At 43.6% G+C, this 19679-nt stretch overlaps 3 protein-coding genes across 3 annotated transcripts; all 3 read right to left on the minus strand.

Moving 5' to 3' along the window:
* Positions 1 to 2033: 2033 nt before the first annotated feature.
* Positions 2034 to 6094, minus strand: LOC123790237 (protocadherin beta-10-like). Its single transcript, XM_045794457.2, has one exon. The coding sequence runs from the start codon at positions 6092 to 6094 to the stop codon at positions 3695 to 3697; it is 2400 nt and encodes a 799-aa protein (XP_045650413.2). The 3' UTR covers positions 2034 to 3694.
* Positions 6095 to 8288: 2194 nt separating this feature from the next.
* Positions 8289 to 11446, minus strand: LOC123790238 (protocadherin beta-16). The gene has a single exon (XM_045794458.2). It carries the CDS (start codon positions 10679 to 10681, stop codon positions 8291 to 8293), a length of 2391 nt encoding a protein of 796 aa, XP_045650414.2. The 5' UTR covers positions 10682 to 11446; the 3' UTR covers positions 8289 to 8290.
* Positions 11447 to 11528: 82 nt separating this feature from the next.
* On the minus strand, positions 11529 to 19621 carry LOC123790239 (protocadherin beta-8). Its single transcript, XM_045794460.2, has one exon. The coding sequence runs from the start codon at positions 18479 to 18481 to the stop codon at positions 16082 to 16084; it is 2400 nt and encodes a 799-aa protein (XP_045650416.2). The 5' UTR covers positions 18482 to 19621; the 3' UTR covers positions 11529 to 16081.
* Between the last annotated feature and the right edge of the window lie 58 nt (positions 19622 to 19679).

Raw genomic sequence — 19679 nt, forward strand, 5'->3', positions numbered from 1 at the left:
TAGTGTTTTAGAGTATCAGTCCAAGAGATCCAATACGTAACTAATGAACTTCCAGTTAAAGTGAGAATGTAGAAAATTCAAGGGAGAAATTATGATAAAAACATAACAAGAAAATTTCTCAGAACTGAAACTGAGAGTTTAAACGTTAATAGGGTACACCCTTAAGACCAGATAAATATATAAATGATACTCTGATATTTTCATACTTCCAGAATGAAAAAATGGGGGTGACATTAAAAGAGCTAAGAATCAGAAGGGAGGGGCACCTGTATGGCCCAGTCAGTTAAGCTTCTTTTTTTTTTTTTAAGATTTTATTTATTTATTTGACATAGAGACAGGTAGCGAGAGAGGGAACACAGGCAGGGGGAGTGGGAGAGGAAGAAGCAGGCTCCTAGTGGAGGAGCCTGATGCGAGGCTCAATCCCAGAATGCTGGGATCACGCCCTGAGCCAAAGGCAGACGCTTAACAACTGTGCTACCCAGGCGCCCCAACAGTCAGTTAAGCTTCTAACTCTTGGTTTTGGCTCAGGTCATGATCTCAAAGGTTGTGAGATTGAGCCCAGCTTCGGGCTCTCATGCTCAGCAGGAAGTCCTTGAAGATTCTCTCCCTCTGCCACTTCCTCCACTCATGTGCTCTCTCTCTCAAAATAAATAATAAATCTTTTTAAAAAAGAATCAGAAGGGAATCAGTCTTCTGAACAACAACTCTATATGCAATCAGTAAAATGAACAGTGCTTTCAAAATCTGAGGGAAAATTAGTTTCAAACTAGAATTTTACAGCCAACTATCAATCAGATGAAAAGAAAAACAAGAGACCTTTACCAAACAAGTTTTCAAAAATTTTTACCTCCTCTGAATCATCTTTATGAAACTATTGAGAGATGTGTGTCAGTTAAATAAGGGAGTAAACTAACAAAAAGGAATATATTGGATCTTGTAAAACAACACAAGAAAGTATTAAAGGAAAAAGTCCCAGGGTGCCTATAGAAGACACTGGTAGTGTTGGAAACAATGAAACTAAAAGGCAAACTTATGGGAAGGGAGAAGATATTTGCAAATGACATGACATATCTGATGAAGACTCAGTATCCAAGGGGCACCTGTGTGGCTCAGTTGGTTAAGTGTCTGCCTTCAGCTCCGGTCATGATCCTTGGGTCCTGGGATTGACCCAGCATCTGCATCTGTCATTTGTTGGGCTCCCTGATCAGCAGGGAGTCCGATTCTCCCTCCCTCTCTGACCCCCTCCGTCATGCGCTCACTGGGGCGTTCTCTCTCTCTCATGAATAAATAAAGAGTTAGCATCCAAAATATATAAAAAAAACTTATACAACTCAACACCCAAAAACAAATTATCCAGTTTAAAAATGGGCAAAAGACATAAATTGACATTTTTCTGTAGAAGACATACAGATGGCCAACAGACACATGAAAAGATGCTCGACATCACTCATCATCAGGGAAATGCAAATCGAAACTACAATGAGATATCACCTCACACTTGTCAGAATGGCTAAAATCAACAACACAAGAAATAACAGGGGTTGACAAGGATTAGGGGAAAGGGTAACCCTCTTACACTGTTGGTGGGAATGCAAGCTGGTGTAGCCACTCTGGAAAACAGTATGGACGTTCCTCAAAAAGTTAAAAATAGAACTACCTTATGATCTAGCAATTATACTACTAGGTATTTTACCCAAAGAATACAAAAATACTAATTTGAAGGGATACATGCACGCTGGTGTTCATAATAGCATTGTCAACCATAGCGAAATTATGGAAAGAACCCAAATGTCCATCAACTGATGGATAAAGTAAGATGCAGTGTGTATATATACACAATGGAATATTAGCCATAAAAAAGAATGAAATCTTGCATTTGCAACCACATGGATGGAGTCAGAGAGCATTATGCTAAGCAAAATAAGTCAGTCAGAGAAAGACAAACATCATATGATCTCACTCATATGTGGAATTTAAGAAACAAAACAAAGGATCATGGGGAAAACAGGAGAGAGGAAAACCAAGAAACAAACTCTTTTTTTAAAAGATTTATTTATTTTAGAGAGACAGCTCAATGGGTGGGGTACAGAGGGAAAGGGAGAGAAGGAATCCCAAGCAGACTCCAACTGGGGATCCCAGCACTTGAGATCATGACCCTGAGATGATGACCTGAGCCAAAACTGAGAGTCAGATGCTTAAAAGACAGCGCCACCCAGGTGCCCCATGAACTCTACAGAGAACACACTGAGGGTTACCAGAGGGGAGGTGGGGGGGGGGAATGGGTGAAGTAGGTGAGGGGGATTAAGGAGTGCACTTGTTGTGATGAGCACCAGGTATTGTATGGAAGTGCTGAATCACTAAATTGTACACCTGAAACTAATGTTACACTGTATGTTAACTGGAATTTAAATAAAAACTAAAAAAAAGAACAACCAGTATTAATGAATCAGAGATACAAAAGGATCTAGGTGAAGATCTGAAATAAATTGATACGAATCTGACATTTTTTTAATATTTAAAAGAAATACTGCTATTCAAATGAAAGAGAGTATGAAAAATTAGTAATAGTAAAAAAAGAAAATGATGCAAGTGAAAATAACGATCAACTCTCAGAATGAAGTTTTTCAAGAAAGGAAATGTAATCATACTAAACTAATGTGTATTTTGAAGTAATCTTGGTAATATAGACAAAAACTACTAGTTTAACTTTAAAAAATGACACCTCTACTGAGAGAATAGGAGAGAGGGCACATGCAATGTTTGGATGTGTGTTAGTTGGAAAGTAAGGAAGTGAAATCCTTTTTATCATAGGAAGAAGTGATGAAAGTATAAAACTGAACGTTATGATACAGCAGTATAAACATATTACTAAGAAATATTTAGAACAATTCTAAAGGAACTACTCTGTAGGAGGGGCCTGGAGATTGAAGAATTTATTGTTTTTCTTCATGACTTTTAGTTCATCTTGATGTTAAACTTTTTAAACAACTAAAATAAATTCACAAAATGAAATGAAAAGTGATTATCTTTCCAACAGTCCACCAATATTCTCACACAAATTTTCAAAATGTTTTTATTTTCATTTTCAGGCAGATTATTACATTTTTTTGGAACTGTAAGACATGACCTATTTTTACATATGTCAGCAAAAGTGAACACTAGAAAATAGTAAGAGTAGTGTAATTTAAAGGAAATGAAATAATAATATGACTACACAGTATCTTGTAAGTCCAATATCACTCACAAGATGATCTCATTGTGTCATGAGCAGAGTAATATAGAAATATTTCTTTTTAAATGCTAGATGACATGGTTTTTAAAAATATGATTAAATAGAATGTTAGATAAGGTCAGAAGTGCAGGTATGTCTTCTTATATGAAGTAGAAGGTGATTAGGATCAAGAGATTAGTCTATAAATATACTAGAAGAAAAATAAAAACTTGTTTTCTAGATAAGAAATAATAACTAAATCCTTGCACATTTTGAAATGATTAAACCTTAGAACTATTATTTAGAAAAGGGTGCTAATTAAAGCTACTGATGAATGCAAAAAAGGATGAAATAACATTGTAAAATATATACAGCACTTAAAATTAGGCTTGAACTTGCATAATGACTAGGAGTTTTAACATTAAACTAATATGGATATTAGAGTACAGCACTTAAAAGTATATTAAAATATAAAAAGAATTCTTATTGAAAATTAAATCCAAAGCTATTTCGAAAGGTGGGATTTTCTTCACTATTCCTCCCAGAGCTCTGTGCCTGGATATTGGGGATAATGGGTTTGAGGAACTTGAACTCGCCGGTCCCTGAGCCTCCCCTCAGACACACCTCATACTGGTAGCTGTGGGACAGGGTCCCCGTGCCGCTGACGTCCACCAGGTGGCCCGCAAACGGGCCCTCGGGCACCGAGCAGCCGCCCCCCGACGCCGCCCGGCTCCGCCTGCACAGCCGCACCGCCACGAACACCAGCACCGACACCAGGAAGAGCGACGACACCGACGCCAAGGCGATGACCAAGTAGACGGTGAGCGGGTCGGCCCGGGCCTCGGCCGCCGCCACGTCCGGCAGCGGCAGGTAGGGCTTCGAGAAGCCGTCCACCAGCAGCACGTGCAGCGTGACGCTGGCCGACAGCGGCGGCTCGCCATTGTCCTTGACCAGCACCAGCAGCCTGTGCTTGACGGCGTCGCGCTCGCTCAGCAGCCGGGCCGTGCGCACCTCGCCGTTGTGCGCCCACACGCCGAACAGCCCGGGCTCCGTGGCCTTGAGCAGCTGGTACGACAGCCAGGCGTTCTGGCCCGAGTCGCCGTCCACCGCCACCACCTTGGTCACCAGGTAGCCCGCCTCGGCCGCCCTGGGCACCAGCTCGGTGCAGGGCGCCGAGCCATTCTGCAGCGGGTACAGCACGAAGGGCGCGTTGTCGTTGGCGTCCACCACCAGCACGCGCACCAGCGCCTGGCTGCTGAGCGCGGGCGAGCCGCGGTCGGCCGCGCGCACGCCGAACTCGAACGCCTGCAGCGCCTCGTAATCCAGCGCCCTGAGCGCGAACAGCTGCCCGTTGTCCGCGTTGATGGACACCAGCGAGGTCAGGGGCAGGTGCGGGTCGTGGGGCGGCAGCAGCAGCGAGTAGGTGACCTGCGCGTTGGCGCCCGCGTCTCTGTCGGTGGCGCTCACGCTGCCGATGTGCAGGGCGGGGCTGTTGTTCTCGCGGACCCGCAGGGTGTAGGAGCTTTGGCTGAAGGCGGGGGCGTTGTCGTTGACGTCGGACACCGTCACCGTTAAGTTGTGCTGGGTTTTCAGCCTGGGGGTGCCCAGGTCGGTGACGGTGATGGTGATGTTGTATTCAGCCTGGTTCTCTCTGTCCAGCCCTCCTTCTGTCATTAGGATGTAAAAATTTTCCACAGAGGGTTTTAGAAGGAATGGCAGATTATCTTGAATGTAGCAAAGCATCTTTCCATTTTCTCCAGAATCTCTGTCTTTAATTCTAAAAACAGCCAGTACTGTCTCAGGAGAGTTCTCAGCAACATAGTTGGAAAGTGATGATATGATCAGTTCAGGGGGATTGTCATTGATGTCTAATACCTCCACCAAAACTGTACATGTCGCAGTGAGGCCCCCTCCATCCATTGCCTGTACATTTATTTTGTAAGACTTTACTAACTCATAATCCAGCAACACTATGAGAACAATGTCCCCAGAAAAAGGATTGATTTGAAAGGTTGTTCGTATATCTTCAGAAGCATCGAAAAGCGAATAGGATATGTCTGCATTAACTCCAGAATCTACATCTCCCGCAGAGACTTTTGCAATAAGGGACCCTACTGGGCTGTTCTCTGGGGCCTGGGTCTCATAGATTGTCTGAGAAAATTGGGGGGCATTATCGTTGATGTCCAGGATCACAATTCGTATTGTGGTGGTCCCAGACCTGGGTGGAGACCCACCATCCAGTGCCGTGAGTGTTAAAGTGAGCTCATGCTGCTTCTCCCGATCCAGTGCCTTATCCAACACTAGCTCTGGATATATCATGCCTTCATCACTGTCACTAATTTTAATATGGAAAAAAGAGTTCGGGTTGATGGTGTAGCTTTGGATACTATTAAGTCCTCCATCTGCATCCTCTGCTCTTTCTAGTCGAAATGCAGTCCCTTCAGCTGTGCTTTCTAATATTTTTAAGACTGTCTCTTGGTCCCGAAACATTGGTGAATGATCATTTATGTCCCTGACCCTCAGCTCAGCCCGGTAAATCTGAAAGGGGTTATCCATTAAGATTTGGAAATACAGCACACAGGGCTCTGTGAGGCCACACAGCTTCTCCCGGTCCAGTTTCTCATTCGTGAGCAAATCTCCAGTCTGAGAATCCAGGAGCAGGTGTTGTTTGTTATCATCGGAGACCACCCGGACTCCCCTTGCAACCAACTCCTGGTCCCCCAGCCCCAGATCCTTTGCCAGATTGACCACAAATGATCCTCTCTCTGTTTCCTCTGTTACCGAATATCGTCCAAACCCAGAACCTGCCAAGGATACTCCCCAAAACAGAAAGAGAAATAGGACTTGCCTTTGTCTTGGGCGACACAACGTTCCAGCCTCCATTTTTTCTTCAGAACACGTCTTTTGTCAGTGTTGGTCTCAGTCACTGCTGCCAGCATAAAGAACCAGCAGTAGCAACCCCCAGACCTACGCCATGTATAGCAGGCGTCTGGGTTTTTTCTTTTCCCAGTCTTGGACCACTACAGGTTTTCTCCCAGCTCATCTGGCCGGATCTTCCTTTTCTGTTAATGACTTCCGCAGCGTTCCCAGTTCAAGGTGGGTTCGTTTTTTTTGTTTTTGTCTCTTTAGCCTGCAGCGCCACCGCGTGGCCTCCAACAGACTCAATCGGCTATACCCAATGTGCGTGTGAATATTTGGAATTTTTTTCTTTAGTGACTCGTTTAAATATTTTGTTTTCCTTTTCTTTTTGTTTATTTTGTAGAAAGCATTGTTGAGATAGAGTACTGTCCACATTGTTGAGATTATTCACTGCTTCATAGGAAAAGTTAAAAATTCAACACTTGGAAAATGTCTCTAGCAGTTAACTGCCCATCTCATCATGCAACATTTAGTTCTGTAGTAGGTCTTTCACTCCTGACACTACTCCCATGCAATGTCATGAACCAAAGGGAAAATAGTGGTGACGTCTGGGACCACCAACATAACAGATTTTACTTTTCTAAAAACACAGGGCATAAAACAACAGATTTTACTGTTCCAAAAACATTGACCAAAACTGACAAAAGAAACTTGTTTCACACATTCTTCAACAAATTTTTTCAACATCTAATTACATTGCCTAAGTAGAATCATTTGGAAAGAAGAATTTAGGCTGTCCCTCCTCTGTGATCCCGTAAAAACTTGTGTAATTGCCCTGTAAATATTATTGCTTCCTGCTTCATACCAATTTGTCCCTTCTTCAGGCCAATCTGTCCCTATGTAAGGAAGGAAACTATGTCTTAGTCATCTTAGGTTTGCAAATCAGACACTCAGTGCTTGCCCTATTAAGGCATGGATAAATAAACTCTACTTAATAGGATATGAAACAACTTTCAGTGCCTTAAATCCTTACCATTTGAAAATTATTCTTTCACTCACTCATTCTTAGCAATTTGTTTCCTTTCTTTCACTTTGTTTTTCTTATATTAGATTTAAAATTACTTACAGAATTAAAGAAGAGACTGATCTTTATTTTAAGCTCCCTCTTAATTAAAATCTAGTGGGATCTAATTTGTGCCAAATAAAAGGGAGGAGAAGAATAGACTATCCCAATGCCTATCCAAGCAACAGCAAAAGTAAGAACAGCAATGTAACATCTGCCTCATAGAGAATTGTATTCAAAGGCCTAATATCTAGAAAGAAGCTCTATTTTTCCCTTAATAAGCTAGGAATACAGATTAAATTGAGGGATATTGTACAGGGAAAGGGCTAGATACTGCCAAAAACTCTAATTGCTGACATAAAAGCCACACCATACAAACTTCTGACAACTTCTGTATGTTTTTTTCTCCAACTGAGTGGGACTCTGTTGTTAGCCATTAAAAACTTAACAGGGAGCTCTATTTTTTTATACAGAATTTAAAACAACAAATATATTAAATATTTCTATACGATGCTATTGAACACCTAAATTTTCCACATTTTTGTCTCCAAACTTAAACACATATATACACACTCAGTATCTAAGGTGTTTCTTCTTATTTTAGATAAGACTTATTAGAGATTTATATATATCACACAACAGAAGTATTTTAAATATGAAGGTACCAATACAGGGAAAGTGGAACTTTTTAAAAAAGTAATAAAGGTGTTAAAAATGGCTATAATAAAAACTGAGGTTGATAAACCAAAAAAAAAAAAAAACCTACCAGTTATAAAAGGAAAAGAGAAGAAATATCAAATAATAAATACATAGATCAAGGCAGATTATTTTAATAACTGAACAAGTTCTAGAACACTAAAATGAGACACATAAGTACAAAGTCAGTAAAGACTCCTATAAAGTGGAAAAACTGTTAATGATACCATGATTGAAGGTAGAGCCTATTTCACTTATTGGTATTACACTGAAAAAAATACTTCATTAGGCTAAAATATGAGAAAGGAAATTTGTGAAGTTAGGCATAAAATTGGAAATTGAAGATGAACCAAACAGAGAAAATTAAACACCTTATTGGTGGTGGTGGGCATAAACGATTTGGTTAATCAAGAAAAAATATTAGAAGTTAATGTGTTCATTAAATAGGTTCCTAGCAATAATTACATCCCAAAACTATTTCTGAAGGGGGAATTTTCTTCCACTTCCCTCCCTGTGCTCTGAAGCTGCAGATTAGGGATAATCGGCTTCAAGAACTTGAACTCACCGGCCCCTGAGCCTCCCCTCAGACACACCTCATACTGGTAGCTGTGGGACAGGGTCCCCGTGCCGCTGACGTCCACCAGGTGGCCCGCAAACGGGCCCTCGGGCACCGAGCAGCCCACCCCCGACGCCGCCCGGCTCCGCCTGCACAGCCGCACCGCCACGAACACCAGCACCGACACCAGGAAGAGCGACGACACCGACGCCAAGGCGATGACCAAGTAGACGGTGAGCGGGTCGGCCCGGGCCTCGGCCGCCGCCACGTCCGGCAGCGGCAGGTAGGGCTGCGAGAAGCCGTCCACCAGCAGCACGTGCAGCGTGACGCTGGCCGACAGCGGCGGCTCGCCATTGTCCTTGACCAGCACCAGCAGCCTGTGCTTGACGGCGTCGCGCTCGCTCAGCAGCCGGGCCGTGCGCACCTCGCCGTTGTGCGCCCACACGCCGAACAGCCCGGGCTCCGTGGCCTTGAGCAGCTGGTACGACAGCCAGGCGTTCTGGCCCGAGTCGCCGTCCACCGCCACCACCTTGGTCACCAGGTAGCCCGCCTCGGCCGCCCTGGGCACCAGCTCGGTGCAGGGCGCCGAGCCGTTCTGCAGCGGGTACAGCACGAAGGGCGCGTTGTCGTTGGCGTCCACCACCAGCACGCGCACCAGCGCCTGGCTGCTGAGCGCGGGCGAGCCGCGGTCGGCCGCGCGCACGCCGAACTCGAACGCCTGCAGCGCCTCGTAATCCAGCGCCCTGAGCGCGAACAGCTGCCCGTTGTCCGCGTTGATGGACACCAGCGAGGCCAGGGGCAGGTGCGGGTCGTGGGGCGGCAGCAGCAGCGAGTAGGTGACCTGCGCGTTGGCGCCCGCGTCTCTGTCGGTGGCGCTCACGCTGCCGATGTGCAGAGCGGGGCTGTTGGTCTCGCGGACCCGCAGGGTGTAGGAGCTTTGGCTGAAGGCGGGGGCGTTGTCGTTGACGTCGGACACCATCACGGTTAAGTTGTGCTGGGTTTTCAGCCTGGGGGTGCCCAGGTCGGTGACGGTGATGGTGATGTTGTACTGGGCTCTTTCTTCTCTGTCTAGTGGTCTCTCTGTTACCAAGGTGTAAAAGTTCTTGACTGAAGGTTTTAGAAGAAAAGGAAGGTCACCCTGGATAGAGGAAATGGTCTTCCCGTTGTCCCCAGAATCAGGATCTGAAACACTGAAAACAGCAACTACAATCTCAGGTGAGTTCTCTGGGATGGGACTGGTAAGTGCAGACATGGTCACTTCTGGAGGATTGTCATTCACATCCACTACCTGGAGGAGAAGAGTGCATTTTCCTGATAGACCTCCGCCATCAGTGGCCTTGATGTCTACTTCATAGGATAAAACTGTTTCAAAATCTACTTGCTTTTTCAGTCGAATTTCTCCTGTTACAGGATTTACTTCCAAAGTTTTGCTAATATCTTCTGAAGGCTGAAAGAGTGTGTAGGATATTTTTCCATAGATTCCGCTGTCTAAATCGCTGGCAGAAACAGTGACAACGAGGGAGCCTACCGGGCTGTTCTCAGGAATATGCACCTTGTAGATGGGCTGCCCAAACTCAGGGGCATTATCGTTGCTGTCCACCACTTCAATGCGCACTTGCGCTGTCCCATACCGAGGTGGAGAGCCGCCATCCAGCGCCGTCAGGGTTAATACGATTTCAGGCTCTTCCTCCCTGTCCAGCTCTTCTTCCAACACCAGCTCGGGGTACATTCTGCCATCACTGAGTTTGCGGGTTAGAACCCGGAAATGGGAATTGGGGCTGATTTTATAGTTTTGAACATTGTTGCTTCCTACATCCAAGTCCAGAGCATTACTCAGAGGGAATGCAATTCCTAGAGGACTGTTTTCCGGTATTTTTAGAATCATTTCTCTTTCAGTGAACACGGGAGAATGGTCATTTATGTCTTCCACCCTCAGTTCAGCCTGAAATACCTCTAAGGGTTTTTCCATTAAAAGTTGAAAATACAGTAAGCAAGGGTCAGTTGAACCACATAGCTCCTCTCGATCTAGTTTCTCATTTATGAGCAAATCCCCAGTCTGAACCTTGAGCTGCAAATACTCTTTGTTCCCCTGAGAAATTATCCGAGCCCCTCGGGTGGACAGCTCTGTCAATCCCAACCCCAGATCTTTTCCTAGATTTGCCACAAAGGAGCCTATTTCCATTTCTTCCGCTACTGAATAGGGCTCTAACTCGGCACCCACCCCAGACATGCTCAGCAAAACAAAGAAAACAAGGACTTGCCTTTGTCTCAGATAATGCATCCATCCAATCTCCATTGCTCTTCATGAAAATTTCATTCAGAGAAGCTTAGTGCATGCCCGGGATCCTGGTAGCCTGGCACTGCAGTCCAGATATCAAAACTATGCCACTGAATAGAGTTTTAAAGAGATTCCAGATTGACTTCTGCTGTGGCTAAGAAAACCGTTCAGAGCTTCCGGGCAGTGTGAACTGTTTGGCTGGATACTGAAGCTGCATAGGCAATTCTGTTTTCCATCATTTAACCTGCAGCGCCACCACGTGTTCTCATGGAATTCTTTATTTTCTACAGAATTCTCCTAAATGTACTAAATAAGTTGTGTAAAATGTGTTCTGTACTATAAAACAATGAGCTCTATTTTCATATGGTTGTGTGTGTGTGTGTGTGTGTGTGTGTGTGTGTGTGTGTTCAGATAGAGCTCTGTGTTGTTGCCCAGGAGGAATACAAAGAGCAAACTGTCACTTACGTTACCATTTAAAACTGTTGAGGGTTAAAATAAAATAACATTTCGGTTAAAAAGAATCTAGGAGCAAAATGTTTTCTAAGTAACATGGGAACAGTTTCACAAGTACATCGTTTTCATGGTACATATCATAGAATTACAAATGAGTGGACACTGCAAAATTGCAATTAGTGTCAGTTCTAAAGAGAGTATTTAACCAATGCCTTATTAAATTACATACTTCCTCTTCTTTACAATACCTAAGCCTGAGAGCTGTGAAATTTTGCAATTTTCAATTTATTGGAAAATTATTTCCCAAACAGGAAGTAGGTAGATCGCAAGGTTAGGCCTGCCTTGCTTTTGGATTCTTTTTTTTTTTTTTTTTGGATTCGTTTAAAAAAATGACAAGAATAATTTGTTTCACTCCTTTTTAAAAGTTTTAATGAGATATAATTCGCATACCATACATTTCATTCATTTAAAGTATACAATTCAGTGGCTTTTAGTATATTCAGAGGAGTAAATCCATCACCACAGTCCATTTTATTTGAGAGAGAGCACACACGTGAGAGAGAGCACAAGCCGGGGTGGGTTGGGTTGGGAGGGGCAGAGGGAGAGGAGAAGCAGGATCCCTGCTGAGAGGGAGCCTGAAACAGAGCTCTAACCCAGGACTCTGGGGTCATAACCTGAGCCAAAGGCAGATGCTTAACCAACTGAGGCACCCAGGCGCCCCACCATAGTCAATTTTAGAACATTTTCATCACCGCACAAAATCCATACCCTTTAGCTACCACCCTATTCCACTATCCCTCCTGTGCTGAGCCCTACTCAATAACTTTCTGTCTCTGTAGACTTCCCTACTCTGGACTCTCATATGAATGGATAATATAATATGTGGAGTTTTGTGACCAGCTTTTTTCATTTAGCATGTTTTCAAGGTTCATCCAAGTTGTAGCATGTATCCGAACTTCATTCCTTTCTATGGATGAATAATATTCCGTTGTATGATATATCACATTTTGATTATCCATTCATCTGTTGATCAACATTTGGGTTGTTTCCACCTTTTGCCTCTTCAGAGTAAAGCTGCTGCAAACATTCATATACAAGTGTTTGTGTGGACATAAATTTTCATTTCTCTAGGAGTAGAATTGCTAGATCATATGGTAGCTCTGTATTTTCCAAAGTGGCTGCATCATTTTATATTCCCACTAAATATATATCAGCATTCCAATTTTTCCACATCCTCCCAACACTTGTTATCTGACTTGTCAAAAAACTTCTGTTTTGTGTATTTATTTATTTATTTATTTATAGACAGCATGCATACGCACACGCATGAGTGAGCCAGGGAAGGGCAGAAGGAGAGGGAGAGGGAGAATCTCAAGCTAACTCTGCTGAGTATAGAGCCTGAGCAGGGCTCCATCTCACCACCATGAGATCATGACCTGAGCAGAAATCAAGAGTCTGATGCTCAGCTGACTGAGCCACCCAGGAACCCCATGACTTTTTGATTCTAGCCACTCTAGTGGGTATGAAGTAGTATCTCATTATGATTTTGATTTGCATTTCTCTGATGACTACTGATGTTGGACTTATTGTCTATTTGCATATATTCCTTGGAGAAACATCTATTCAGATCTTTGACCATTTTAAAACTGGATTATTTGCCTTTTCATAATTGAATTGTAAGGATTCTTTGTATATTATAGATACAAGTCCCTTTAAGATTGTATTCATTTGTTCAGGTTTCCATTTTTATAATTCGACTCTAACTGTAGTAAGGTTAATATCTTTATCAATTCGATGTTTTCCTTAATGTTAAATACTTTGGGGTTAAAGCATCTAATCAATGAGGCCTAAACTACTCTTATAAAGGCCTTTATTTGCCTTCCTTTGGCCACCAGTGGTACTGCTAGACTGGATAATTTTCTTCCAAGCAGCCAATCTGTGGTAGACAAGAATAATGGCCATACACACGAAGACATCCTAATTCCCCAAATCTGTAAATATGTATCTTACATGGCAAAAGGGAATTTATAGGTGTAATTAAGTAGAGGATCTTATGAAGGAAAGGTTATCCTGGATCATTTCGGTGGGACAAAATTTTGCTAGCTGTGGTCAGAGGTAATTATGAATATGGAAGAATTGGTTAAAGAGATACAATGTTGGGTGCCTGGGTGGCTCAGTAGGTTAAGTGTCTGCCTTCAGATCAGGTCATGACCCCGGGGTCCTGGGATCAAGCCTCACTTTGGGCTCCCCTGAGCAGGGAGCCCATTTCTCCCTCTCTCTCTGCCACTCCCCCTGCTTGTGCTCTTTTATGTTCTATCAAATAAATAAATAAAATCTTTAAAAAGAGAGAGAAAAGATACAATGTTGTTGGCTTTGAGGATGGATGAAAGGGGCTATGAGTCAACTAATATAGGCAGCATCTAGAAGCTGGAAAACACAAAGAAATGGATTCTTGTCTAGAGCCACCAGAAAGATATGCACTCTTGCCAACACTTTTAGCCCAGTAACACCCATATCAGACACCTAAAAAACTATAATACATTTTTTTGGTTTAAAGCCACTATGTTTGTGGTAATTTTTATAGCAGCAATGGAAAACTAATACATAACACAAGGATAGATGTACATGCATCCAGCAGCTGTGTCAACAACATTTATCACCCTACAAGAAAAGTACTATCATGGCATTTGCTGGAAAATGTCTGATTCAGATCTGGTGAACCATCCTTTCAGAATAAAGTCATTAATGACCCCCTAAATCTTTTTTCAACATAATTTTTGAGGAGTTGCCAAAGACATGTGATTAATTTTAACAGAAAATAGCTAGAGCCTATCAGTTTCTTACTAAATTCCCAGTCTCTAAATTATTTAGTGAAAAAAATTCCTCCACACCATTGCCCATACTTTTCTGAAATTAGTCGTTTCATTTAAAATTAATACTAGAAATATCAATTGCTTTCAAACAATAGTGTGCTAAAATGAATTACAGTATATTTAAGTTGAATTAGAGACTTAGAAAAAATATATAATAAAGTGAATTTCAACTTTCTAAAGAAAATGAAAAATTTATATCAGGATTGACAGAAAAGAGACTGAAGGCATAGTACAATAAATTTAAGAAATATAACCATAGGGTAATTCTATTCCTTATTCAGGGCATTTGTTTCTGCAATAATGAATGTGGTATGTTGAAAAGATAAAGGAAAATTATCAGATTGCTTTGCTCCTAATGAAGATTAATTCTGTTGTCTGACCCAGCTTACTTAGGTCAGTGCTTTTATAAGAACTTTGGATCTACTGGTCCAGAGTAGTGTTTTAATCTATAGTAAAGAAACAAGTACAAACTATACACGCAAAGTTACATTTCTGCCTAGGAGTTCAGTTCATGGAATAGATGGATTTCATTTTGCTTAGTTAGGAAGACAATGCTACCTCCTGGGCATTATAACACATGGGTTAAGAACTGGAGTATTCCATTCAAATAGACTTAGAATATATTTCAAATTTTTCCTTTCATTACTTTGGAATCGTTAGCAAGTTTCTAACCTTCTAAGCTTCAGTTTCCTCATCTGTAAAAAAGGGCAATATGCCAACTTCCTTAGGGTTTGGCATAAGATTAAAAAGAGAATGAATGTAAAGCACTCTGTACTCTACTTTTAACTAAATTAGAAATCAAGAATAAGAGCTTTAAAAGATCAGTTATATCAACCCATACACTTAAGATCTGTGCATTTTACTATAGTGAAGATCATTTTAATACAAAATCTTACTGTTAAAGCTTTAGGATTGGATTCCACTGGAGGCAGCACAAAATCTAAAATGATGGTGGCTTAAATGAGATAGAAGTTCCTTTACTTCTCTAGTACAAAACAAAACAAAACACCTCAGAAGTAGGCACTCCAGGGATGACATGATGATTCCATAATTACCAGAGACTCACATCTCTTTTAAGTTTATTCTATATTGACTTGTCTTTGTACATTATTTCCATCCTTAGTTTTGCTTTATGATGCAACATGGCTAATTGTGTTCCTGCTATGACTTACACATTCCTAGCTGTAAGGAGCAGTTAGAGAAGGACCAAAAGGGACCTCGACCTTTAAACAGCCTTCATGAAAGTCTCCTACAACATTTCTATATACATTCCATTGGCAATAACCTAGTCAAGTGCTCCATTCCAGCTGCCAAGGTGGGATAATGTACTCTTTTGACTAAATATACTACTGCCCTACATGAAATTCAGGACCTGTTACTTAAGGAAGGAAAGATGAATGGATTTGGGTGGCCAGTACATTTTCTGTCACACATGCTCAATGTTTCTCAAATAGAAAAAGTCCATTTTGTGACTCTGCTATTTCACGTCACTGGATAAACATGATGTTAACAGCAATGACACTAAATGGAAGGCAATAAAATAATTACATTAAAATTAACATCTAGTATATTAATGAGTATATTAATGAGAAGAAGTGCAGTTAGTATAATATTTTTAAAAGAAAACAATTATCAGAGTTAAGGGCTATGAGACCAGAATAAAGCAAGAACCAGATTCTCACTGTACCAGTTATTTCCTTCCCCATTAGGCATTCTTCGTGTGTTAGTGTCTTACTGCTCTTATTTACCTAATGATTTAAAGTAAAAACTCAAGGGGATACAACTGATCATATAGAATTAAATTTTCACTGTTTTTCCTAATCTATTCCTAAGCCATTCCACAAGAATTTGTACAACTACTGACTTCATTAGTGTTTTGAGGGCAAGATTTAGAGCCATTCATCTTCTTATAGTAATGAAAAAAAGGATACTATTCTTTAAAACTATTCTTTAAAAAAGGATACTATTCTTTAAAACAAACAATATAAGAAATTGTGCAGGCAGTGGGATTTAAATGTTCTTAATAGGTTGCCAGAAAATCCATATCTTGAACTTACCAATTTTAAATAGCTGTAAGATGAAAAGAATACAGTCACTGAATACTAAAACCGAAGTCATTCCTAAAGTTGGGGTTTTCTTCTACTGCTGGCCCAGGGGAGTGGCCCTGGAAATTGGGCATGATCGGTTTGAGGAACTTGAACTCGCCGGTCCCTGAGCCTCCCCTCAGACACACCTCATACTGGTAGCTGTGGGACAAGGTCCCCGTGCCGCTGACGTCCACCAGGTGGCCCGCAAACGGGCCCTCGGGCACCGAGCAGCCGCCCCCCGACGCCGCCCGGCTCCGCCTGCACAGCCGCACCGCCACGAACACCAGCACCGACACCAGGAAGAGCGACGACACCGACGCCAAGGCGATGACCAAGTAGACGGTGAGCGGGTCGGCCCGGGCCTCGGCCGCCGCCACGTCCGGCAGCGGCAGGTAGGGCTGCGAGAAGCCGTCCACCAGCAGCACGTGCAGCGTGACGCTGGCCGACAGCGGCGGCTCGCCATTGTCCTTGACCAGCACCAGCAGCCTGTGCTTGACGGCGTCGCGCTCGCTCAGCAGCCGGGCCGTGCGCACCTCGCCGTTGTGCGCCCACACGCCGAACAGCCCGGGCTCCGTGGCCTTGAGCAGCTGGTACGACAGCCAGGCGTTCTGGCCCGAGTCGCTGTCCACCGCCACCACCTTGGTCACCAGGTAGCCCGCCTCGGCCGCCCTGGGCACCAGCTCGGTGCAGGGCGCCGAGCCGTTCTGCAGCGGGTACAGCACGAAGGGCGCGTTGTCGTTGGCGTCCACCACCAGCACGCGCACCAGCGCCTGGCTGCTGAGCGCGGGCGAGCCGCGGTCGGCCGCGCGCACGCCGAACTCGAACGCCTGCAGCGCCTCGTAATCCAGCGCCCTGAGCGCGAACAGCTGCCCGTTGTCCGCGTTGATGGACACCAGCGAGGCCAGGGGCAGGTGCGGGTCGTGGGGCGGCAGCAGCAGCGAGTAGGTGACCTGCGCGTTGGCGCCCGCGTCTCTGTCGGTGGCGCTCACGCTGCCGATGTGCAGGGCGGGGCTGTTGTTCTCGCGGACCCGCAGGGTGTAGGAGCTTTGGTTGAAGGCGGGGGCGTTGTCGTTGACGTCGGACACCGTCACGGTTAAGTTGAGTTGGGTTTTCAGCCTGGGGGTCCCCAGGTCGGTGACGGTGATGGTGACGTTGTACTCGGCCTGGGTCTCTCTGTCGAGTGGTCTCTCTGTAACTAGGGTGTAGAAATTTTCCAAGGAAGATTTCAGAAGAAAGGGTAGATCATCCTGAATGGAGCAATTTATTTTCCCGTTTTCTTCTGAATCAAGGTCTGAAACACTGAGAACTGCAACCACAGCCTCAGGCGAGTTCTCAGGTATGTGCCTAGTGAATGCAGACAGGGTGACTTCTGGGGCATTGTCGTTCACATCCATCACTTGAGTCAGAACGGTGCATTTTCCAGAAAGGCTGCCAGCATCTCTGGCCTCGATATTGATCTCATAGAAAGGTATTCTTTCGAAATCAAGTTGTTTTTTCAGTCGAATTTCTCCTGTCTCAGAGAGGATCTCAAAAGTTTTGCAGATCTCTTCAGAAGCCTGGAAAAGTGAATAGGAAATCTCTCCGTTGACTCCTATGTCTTCATCCGTAGCAGAGACCGTGACAATCAGGAAGCCAACGGGACTGTCCTCAGGAACCTGCACCCTATATAGAGGCTGCTCAAATTCAGGGGCATTATCGTTGATGTCCACGACCTCAATGTAGATCTGAGCGATGCCAGATCTGGGTGGAGAGCCACCATCCTGAGCTGTAAGGGTTAACCTGAGCTCCGATTCCTGCTCTCGATCCAGCGCTTTGTCCAGCACCAGTTCGGGATATTTGCTGCCATCGCTGCGTTTGCGGGTAAGGACCCGAAAGTAAGAATTGGGGCTAATTACATAGTTCTCAATATTATTCCGGCCCACATCCACATCCTGAGCATTCTTCAGTGGAAATGTAGTTCCAGGTGGACTGCTCTCTGATATTTTTAGCAACATATCTCTGTCTATGAATACGGGGGAATGGTCATTTATGTCTATTACTTGTAACTCAGCTTGAAAAAACTCTAAGGGATTTTCTAGCAACACCTGGAAACGCAGCACACAGGGGTCTGTGTGACCACACAATTCCTCCCGGTCCAGTTTTTTAGTTAGCAACAAATCTCCAGTTTCCCAATCAAGCTGCAAATGTAGTTTGTTCCCTTTGGAAATGACCCTAGCTCCCCGCTTGGAGAGTTCGCTCTGACCCAGACCCAGGTCCTTTGCTAAATTGGTTACAAATGAGCGCCCCTCAGTTTCCTCCACCACAGAATAGCGCCTAGGTTCCAAGCCCGCACGAGATAAGCCCAATAGGAGAAAGAATAAAAGGACTTGCCTTTGTCTGGAAATGAGCTTCCCGCTGGTCTCCATTGTTCTTGTCTGGTAAAGCCTCCTTCCAGGGTGGTTCTGCTGAACTGTAAAGACTTCAGAATCCAAGACTGTGGCTCTTTCCCAAGATACCTCAGAAATATTCCAGTGGGTGGTCCTATCAGAGGACCCAGTCCTCTCTTCTGTGGCACCCAAGCTTCCCGCGGGCTTCCATGTTCTGCCGCTTAGTTTTGTCTGTTAATGGAGCCGCAGCTGCAGTGCTGATTTGTACCTTCTTATCCTGCAGCGCCACCAGGCGTCGTCATAGAATCATACATTTTCCGGGATGAAAATGGATGCAGTATTCAGAACTCTTGCCTGTGTATATTATACGGAGCCTTACCTTTACTATCCCTAGACTTTACAGTGTAGACAATTGTCTCAGGGCCACAGAAGAGAAAAAAAAAAACACTAGTAGGGACTTCCTGCTTTTCTACTTTCAGGAAAAATAAAATGTTTATGTAACAGCCTACCTAAGAATAAATATATACAGAAAATTCTTTAAAATACACAGTTGGAGTCATATAGAAAACTTTGAGAGTTATATACTTTTATTGCCATGAACTATGGAAATAATTAATAGCTATGAACCTTGGACAAATTATTTAAACTCTGTCTCAGTTTCCTTACCTGTAAGGTGGAGATATCTACCACATAGGGCTACAGTGAGTTTCCCCACCTTACCGATGAGGAACTGAGGCAGAAAGATATTAACCATGCGTGTGTGTGTGTGTGTGCACACACACACAGAGACACAGACACACACCAGGCATGTAATTTGATGCCATCAGGTAGCAGAGCTTACATGAGTCCATTGACTAGAAAAACACCCAAGATTCAAGATTCATGTGGTAGAATGCATGAGCGGGATTATTCAGATAGAAGTTACCATGTCAAATGATGAAACAAGGAAAGGCTGGAGAGTTTGTCTAATAGAGGTATCATCTGTAACTGCAGTGGTGATTCTGTATCTCAGAAGGATGTCCTAATTTTTTTAATTTTTTAATTTTTTTATAATTTATATTTTGTTATATTAGTTACCATACAGTACATCCCCAGTTTGTGATGCAACGTTCTATGATTCATTATTTGCGTATAACACCCATTGCGCCATGCAATATGTGCCCTCCTTAATACCCACCACCAGCCTATCCCAATCCCCCACCCCCCTCCCCTCTGAAGACTCAGTTTGTTTCCCAGA

This window comes from Ursus americanus, chromosome 5, assembly GCF_024610735.1.
Source record: "Ursus americanus isolate L20-20 chromosome 5, mUrsAme1.1.p, whole genome shotgun sequence".
Classification (NCBI taxonomy): domain Eukaryota; kingdom Metazoa; phylum Chordata; class Mammalia; order Carnivora; family Ursidae; genus Ursus; species Ursus americanus.